At 40.8% G+C, this 8,323-nt stretch overlaps 1 protein-coding gene across 1 annotated transcript; it reads left to right on the forward strand.

Moving 5' to 3' along the window:
• The first annotated feature begins 513 nt into the window (after positions 1 to 513).
• Positions 514 to 1,979, forward strand: LOC147897681 (O-methyltransferase 12-like). The gene is made up of 3 exons (XM_087380979.1): positions 514 to 1,072; positions 1,279 to 1,343; positions 1,477 to 1,979. Exons 1-3 carry the CDS (start codon positions 598 to 600, stop codon positions 1,780 to 1,782), a joined length of 846 nt encoding a protein of 281 aa, XP_087237105.1. The 5' UTR covers positions 514 to 597; the 3' UTR covers positions 1,783 to 1,979.
• The last annotated feature ends 6,344 nt before the right edge of the window (positions 1,980 to 8,323 follow it).

Consider the following 8,323-nt stretch of genomic DNA (forward strand, 5'->3'; position numbering starts at 1 on the left):
AGCCTTAGCACGTGAACAATGCACCTTTGAACTAATTACAAAACACGTGACATTTGTCTTTAGCGCTTTGTCTAAGGCGGCTTGCAGTTCAAGTTTTGCACTCCTTAGCCTTAGCACGTTAACAATGCACCTTAGCACGTGGAATCTTGCACAATGCACGTTGAGTCCTTCCGTTCCTTTCTCCACTCTTGTATTTAATCAGGCCGTTCTCTAGCTTGTTTTGAACAGTTTTGTTCTCTAGCTCAGGCCGCTTTCAGTTTTGTTCTGTGTCAACGCATAGCTGTTGCGAGAGACGCAGCAACCCAAGGCCATATCCTCTTATTAGATTTCATGGCAACTTCCGGACATGTATCAGCTCCTCCCATACTCCTGGAACAGCGCCCTAGCTGCGAAGATGACGAGCTTGGAGCGCCCCTCGCGGCAGCGCATGAGCTTATTTTCGGTTTCGCTTCCTCCATGGCTGTCAAGGCCGCTTGTACACTTCGCATCCCTGATCTCTTGGCCAGAGGACCTCTCACTCTAGAAGAAATTGCATCCCGCCTGAGCATAGAGATTCCCAGTACGGATTATCTCTACCGGATTTTGAGTTTCCTATGCATGAAGGGAGTCTTCTCCGTCGAGATGCCTCAAAACTCTCTTGGGCTACGGCCAGATTGTAAATACTGCATCACTCCGATTTCCAAACTTCTGGTCCAAGACAACGAAGCTTCTTTGGGTAACGTGACCTTACTTCTGACAGGCATGGAGTTTCAATCTTCTTGTTCTCGTTTATCCGAATGCGTTCTTCACGGTGGCGTACCGTTCCAGAAGCTGCATGGTACTAGCCTCTGGGGCTTCACAAACTCGAACCCTGGCTACAACAAGCTCTTCAACAACGCCATGGCGGGCGCTAGTTGCATCATGATGAAGTCGATACTGAAATATTACCACGGATTTCGCGACATCGACACACTTGTGGACGTGGCTGGAGGGATCGGAACAACCATCGCTCAGATCATAGCCCATTATCCGTCCATAAATGCTATAAATTTCGACCTGCCGCATGTGGTGGCCTCTGCACCCAGCTTCCCAGGTAGTCATCAGAGCAGCCTACAACGGCACTCTCGCCTCTCATCATTCATGCGTGTTATTTGCCCCAGGAGACCTAAGTGTGTGGACTAACGCTATTTCTAGGGCGCTTTATTTTAATTTGTCGCATTTAGGAGAAGCCCTGCGCTGCGCATACGACAAACGGAAGCGGCGTACAAATAACCCATCGCAAGTGTGTGTGATGTGCAGGCGTAGAGCACGTTGGCGGAAACATGTTCGAGAGCGTGCCGTCGGCAGGCGCTATTTTCCTGAAGGTAAAAGAAGCTACTGTGGCTGTCGATGTCTTGAATCTTTCGTAACTAAACAAGTTCAAAGATTATATTCACGAATCACTCCACTATCCTCCGCAATCATCTGAGTCAAAAATTGAATGTTTAAAACTGGCAGTGGATCTTTCACGGTTTCGATGACGAGGCCTGCATCAAGATTCTGAAGAACTGCCGCAAGGCAGTACAAGAGACTGGCAAATTGATCATCGTGGACATGATTCTACGGACGGATAAGGAGCGAACTATTCCGATGGAGGAGCTGAAGACAGCGTTCGATTTGATTATGATGGGCACGACGGGAGGCAAGGAGAGAACGAAAGAGCAGTGGGATGTTCTTTTGGCAGCGGCTGGGTTTCCTCGATACTCTATAACCCACATTCCCAGAATCCAATATAGTGTGATAGAGGCGTTCCCAGTAGCATAATTTGCAACCTATGAGAAATGAATAATACCCTGAAATTGTGCTCTAACTTCTTGCTTGAAATCTATGGAACGTCCAAACACTCACTAGTCTTTATTCAATCATCCATTGTTGCCAATTTCTCAATTATACAGGACATGGATTTTTTCCTATCTCCTCTTCGAGAGAAACTCAAACAAGATAAGCTTTGGATAGACTTCAAGGTGGTTGTGAAAGGATAGGACTAGCCCCCACTCTGAATAAAATTTGAGAAAAAGACTTGGAACATACAAAAACTAGTTGGAAAAACTACACCACTCTCTAGAGACATCGAGAGGAACATGACATGCCCAAGTCAACCCACCTTGAAGCTATTCGAACAATGTTGATGGCTTCATGGATTGCAGATACAGAATCCATGAAGACATAGAAGAGGGTGGAAAGATTGGCCCTCCAAGTAATAAGGATGCTGAGTCATAGTAGTAGTGAATGAGCAATGATAGTCAGTAGCTTAATAGCAATGCTAGTTCTATCTACTTGGTAAGGACAATACAAGCTCTTTTTTAATAGAGATTTCAACTCAATGACTCAATATCTTCATTATATTTCAAAAATGTTTCATATGTGCTTTCAGTATGTCTCATATCTTCCTCGATATATTTCATCGTGTTTTCAAGGATCCAATATATTTTTCATAAATTTAAATTGTAGCATTAATGTTTCGCCACAATTTTTGGGAGCATGAGAAAAAGAGAAGAGGTGGCCTCCTCTTCACCCTTCACCTACCCTTGTCTTAAGTTTTGTCATTTTCATGGATAGATTTATGCTGTTCATTTTTATGCTTTGTTTGGGTGATGTATTACCTTTGGAATACATGATATCAAGCTGAAGCAACAGTTCAGGAGGGGGGGAAAGGAGCTCTAACACAACCTCAAGGAGGAGAGAGAGAAGGTAAGGAAGGGCTCATTTAGATCCCACTGAAAGAGAGAACATTTTTCATGAGTTTGAAGAGCAAAGAGAGTGGAGCAAAGATAGACTATTTCCCTCCATCTCTATCTCATAATGGTCTCATGAGGTGAGGGAGAGGAAGAGTGTGCATTGCAGATGCTCTTTCATGGGAGGTGGAAGCTATGGGGTGGAAGATTCATCCCCAGATTCATTAACTCTTCCCTACACCCTTGATAGCCAAAATCATATCATTATGGATCTTAGAGGTAAAGTGGTGATGAATCAAATGCATAAAATGTACAATTTGACATTTAAGAAAGCCAGGGTGGACTTTTGCCACCAACCTAATAGCAAAAAAGCTTGGGTTGTTAACTCCTTGCAAGCAAAATGCCCTGTGCCCAATGAGTAGTAGTTTGATTATAAGTGGATGCTAACAAGAATGGTGCGATCCTTAAATCAGGGAAAATCAAACCCACAAGGCATTGAGAAAGGGTGCAAGCAGGTCAACTTGGGCTCATTATGATGGTTGAAAGGAGGTTGAAAGAAAGCAAAAAAGGAGGTGGAGGATCGATCCAAAAATTTTTACCAACCAAAGAGGGTAGCTGCAGCTAGGAAGGCTAAACTAAAGCGTGCTAGTCCCACTTTAGCTCGGACACAAGGGTTACCTTCCCTGAAGCATTTGTTAGTTCACTATTGTTTGCTTTCTTTTGTTATGTTTGTCTTGTCATACAATCTAAATCATTTGATCTAAACATATATTCTAGTAAATTTTAGCCTATCAAAATGGGAGGGTCTTATACAGATGAGGAATACATGTATGCATATGAGCTTGATATGGTGACACTGTTCAAGAGGATCGAAGATGAGGCGGAGTTGCACGAATGTGTTAATGTAATCTTTGCAAGATAGATATTTTTTATTTTTCATAAAATGCATTTATTAAACAAGTACATGATGTATAGTGTACTAACCTCTAAGATGTGTGCTTCTTGAACAACCTAGACAAGAACATTAAATCAAGCACTTGTCCATAGTATAGTGCAAAGTATACGCGCTATGTTTGGTGCATGATACAGTGTAAAGTATGTGTGAAAAATGGAAAACTCGGCCTAAAAATGTGAACTTGTTTGACATAGTGATAATGCATAATCATAGCTTGAGATCTTCAAGTTTGACGTTTGAGCTCTTCATCTGAATACGAGAACTTATCATCTCCAAGTTCAATCTGGTCAAACCTCCTCAAACCTTCGTAATCATTCCTTTATGTTTTGCACAATTCATCCACCTAAAAATGACCGATTTCATATGTTGTATATGAACACAACAAATATTCAAGTGTCCTTTTCTTTTGTACCAAGGATGAATGTATGAGAAAATCGCTTCGGCCACTCCAAGATGAGTATGAAAGGGCGATTTGAGATGTCCACAAAGCTAGTGCCAAAATGCCGCTTGTGTAGTGCAAGAAAGCCATAACTACACAATAGGAAGGCCCATAAAGATCTTGCAAATCAAGAACCAATAATCCAAAAACACAACAAGCATCCAAGGATCCGGAAGTACCGAACAATTGGACATTCGAAAGGACCGAGCAACTAGGCAACTGAAAGTATCGAACAACTGGAAATACGATGAGCATAGCTAGTACACACATATGACGAGGCAAGCTGGTGTGGATTAGACATAGCTTACATAATCGTAGCAGGAATGAAATAACAATGGGCAGCGAAAAGGACCAAACGATAAAAAATACAATGAACAAAAGCCAGACACGGACTCAATAAGTAATCCATTTACGTTCTCATGAAAGCCATATAAGTATTTTTATCAGAATTGTAAGTGTCGTTATATAACGACACTAAGATACTTTTTTATAGCGATGTTTTACATAGAGTTTTTTTTCTCATATTGACCTTAAAAGTTAGTTTTCTCCAATGGCATTTTTTTTAAAATTTTCATACATGTTTGATCTTTTGAGAGAATAAAAGTACGACAGCATGTACATCAAGCCTTTGAAGCTCATATATTCATGTCAAGTTTGAGATGAAAAAAATCAATGAAGAGCATTTACATCAACAGTTTCAAGTCTAATGCGCTAAACAAGTATATCTCTCCCTATATACCGAGTTGATCTCCTATATCATCATCGTACTTTAGCATTGTACGTTCACCTAAAACTACTTGATCATCTTCTTCAATAAAGTGTGATGATTCTTGATGATCGTTGCCTTCTTCCTCAATATCATGATCTCCATCTTCCTCCCGTGCGATGTCATTATGCACATCTTCCTCTTGGCTCATATTGTGATCTTCATCTTCTTCGCTAGATTCATCTGGATCAATTGGATCCGGCATTGGTAGTGGCATCTCCATATCCACATCTCTATCTTCAAAAATTTTCTTACTTCGTGGTGAAACTTGGATCACATACCACCATCTTGGATCAGAACGATCCGGATGAAAAATCACCTATATTGAAGATGGGTGCCAAATGTCATCAATTATATATATATGAAATTATGCTTAAGTACATGTATCAATGGATCTTTAAAAATGAAAGCTTCAATTAATTAAATCATTAGTATGCACCTACTCACAATGCTTGGGAAGAATAAAAGTATCACTTTCATCGGTCTAAAGTTTGTTGGAGTCTATTGCAAAGAAACCGCTACTATCTTTTCTCACTATCGCATGGGGACCATTGTTAATAGTTCTAAACCATTTTACATCAAGAATGAAAATACTAAATCATTTGAAATCAACTTCATAGATTTTGTGTATGGTTCCACAATAATCCAACTATGAGGAGAGAAGATTGGTATCTGAAGCACTTGCTCAGCTATCTTGTGTGAAGTTAGCCATGACTCCACAATCATACGTGGCTCTCTTTAAATCGATGCATTCCACGTGAAAATGTCATCCATATGACCATAATGCACTATACTTTTGTACTAAAAGAGTATTATTAAAACAATGATGATGCATCTATTTTATAGTGTATATTGCCACAAATAATTACTTAATTACATCAAGAGGTAAGAAACTTACATGCATCATACATCTAGATGATAACTCTTGCTCGGGCTCGTTTATTGTCTCTCCATTGCGTTTGGCTTTACGTAGAGCCAGTTGTAGCCAATCAAGTGACATGTGAGTGGGGAGAAGAGCCAAATCCTGTGGATATGGTTGCAATCGCTAGTACATTACTCTAAATCTCCTCCTTGCATTTATTCATTCTTCTTTGGCTGCTTCATATCTCTCAATCCACTTCTACATCTCCTTGCTATTGAGGATACAAAACTTATTGAATTTCTTCATTTGCTCTTTGCTCATCTTTCTTTCAATCCCTTTTCCTTGGGGAACCTCACCAACGATGCGATCATCATCCTTGTTATGCCAAGCTTGCGGCATATCGGGATTCGTGGATGCAAGAAACTCCGTGATATATACTAATGACTCTTGCACAAGCCATCCCTCTACCATGCTTGCTTTTGGTCTTGCTCTTTGTCTTACAAATCCCTTCAAAGTTTTCATAAACCACTTGAGAAAAAACATCCACCGACTATGAACGGTACCTGCAATAGCCACCTCATCAACTATGTGCACAAGCAAGTGTACTTGAGTTGTCATAACGCTCAAGGGAAAGTGCTTCTCAAGCAAGCATATGGCTTCAATGGATTCCACCCTAGCCTTCTCGATGCTCGATATGGAGATCTCTTTTTGAGATATCCACCTATTTCACATGCCCATGTAAGATATTTTCATAATTAGTCTATAGATTTATTCAGCTTAAATTGAGGAAAATGCAATCAATGTGATTTGATAGTAAGCATACCTCACAATACCACTGATCTTGAATATAGCATTTCTAACATCTTCTTGTAAGCACCCTTTTATTGTAATTGGGAGGATGAACTATCAATGCAACAAAGGTGTCATGTCAACAATCTAACATAATCATAATTATGCTAACGCATCACGATTATCGGTACACTAATCCTACAGCTTAAAATACCTATAAGACCTTGTGCCAATCATGGGACTTGAGCCCACTAAGCTTATTGTCCTTTGAAAATGCTCCTTTCAAGCAATGCATGTACCTTCTGGGTGTTTCAAAAGAGGCAATGTCTACCTTGATCGCTGCCTCTGCCCTCGTAGAGAGGATCCATGTTGCTTTCGGGAGAATAACTTTTCCTGAAGCATGCACTTAGGGCCACAAACGAGACATCCTATTTATAGCACGCAACTCTTCTTGGACTCCTCTTGAGTCTTTGAAACCAACCAAGTGTGCCCAAATAGTAGCCCCCAGATTCTTGAAGATATGCATGGGATCCAAGAGATGATTGATTTGTAACTGACCCCAATAAGGAAGCTCGTGAAAGATCGATAGCCTCTTCATACCAAGAGGAGGTTCCTCTCCATTTGCCCTCCAAGACTGAATCCAATCACTTGCCTTCGAATAAGATGGTGGTGGATTAAGTTGACCTCCACATGCGAGATGGTCTAGCAAAAGGTATCGAGCATGATCTTCATAAACATTTTTTCTCATATGTTTGGAGTATCGTGCAAGCGATTTCAAACCTGGTCCACAAACAGGACAAGCATGGTACCCACTTGTAACAAGTCATGCATGTGTGCATGAATGTGTTAGTATAAGACATGCGTGCGAAAGAGAGTCATAAAAGCATAATCCTATATTATACATGTAGAGACACAACCATGTACCTGCAACTCTCCATATCTTGGGTGGTCATGCATGGTCCACATCAAGGTACCCCTAACCAAAATATCATTGGTATGTCTAGGAGCTCTAGAAATATCAAAGACCCACACTCCTCTCCATAGTATCTGTAACTCCTCTATCAAAGGTGCCATGTACATGTCCATATTTTTTGCCTTATACTTTCCTGGCACAAGTAGTGCAAGCATGAGGTGTCCCTTTTTTATTGTTAGCCATGGTGGGATATCATAATTCACCACGACTATGGGCCATGTCGACCAAGATGTCGAGCGTAACCCGAAAGGATTCATGCCATCCATGGCGAGCCCAAAATGTAAGTTCTGTGGCTCCCTCGCAAAGTCCGGCCACTAATTGTCTATGTGCTTCCAAGCTGCACAATCTACAGGAATCCTCAATGTGTCATCAGTGGACCGATGAGATGCATGCCATATTATCAACTCCGCTATGGATTTGCATCAAAACATGTGTTGTATTCTTGTAATGATGAGAAAGTGTCTCAAGACCTTTACCGATATCTGCTCACCCTGCAATTCATCTCTATATCATTGTTCCCCACATTTCGGACAACTAGCCAAATCTCCATGCTCATGATGAAAAAGAATACAGTCATTACGGCAAGCATGGATGGTATCATAATCCATACCCACCCTTGTTAGCATCTTCTTCGCTTCATCTCTTGATGTGGGCATGGTATTTGGTGCAAGCGACATCTTCTAGAGCAACCTATCACACTTCAAACATAGATAGGCTTCAAATAATGATGATTCGGTACACTAATATCATAGCATGGAATCCCTAAAAGATATTGAGCAAGCTTAGAACCTTGCAACCTGACATTGAGCAAACATTTATAGACTTGCATTCTTTGAATCAGAGTGA

This window comes from Dipteris shenzhenensis, chromosome 10, assembly GCF_047967505.1.
Source record: "Dipteris shenzhenensis isolate YYH24624 ecotype China chromosome 10, Dip_SZ_1.0, whole genome shotgun sequence".
Taxonomy (NCBI): Eukaryota; Viridiplantae; Streptophyta; class Polypodiopsida; order Gleicheniales; family Dipteridaceae; genus Dipteris; species Dipteris shenzhenensis.

What these genes read in the sequence shown, in the direction of transcription:
- LOC147897681 (XM_087380979.1), top strand. Translation starts at nt 598, where the DNA reads ATGAAGGGAGTCTTCTCCGTCGAGATGCCTCAAAACTCTCTTGGGCTA. An exon ending in CTCTGCACCCAGCTTCCCAG is followed by an intron (nt 1,073 to 1,278) that starts GTAGTCATCAGA and finishes TGTGATGTGCAG; the next exon opens with GCGTAGAGCACGTTGGCGGA. An exon ending in CAGGCGCTATTTTCCTGAAG is followed by an intron (nt 1,344 to 1,476) that starts GTAAAAGAAGCT and finishes TAAAACTGGCAG; the next exon opens with TGGATCTTTCACGGTTTCGA.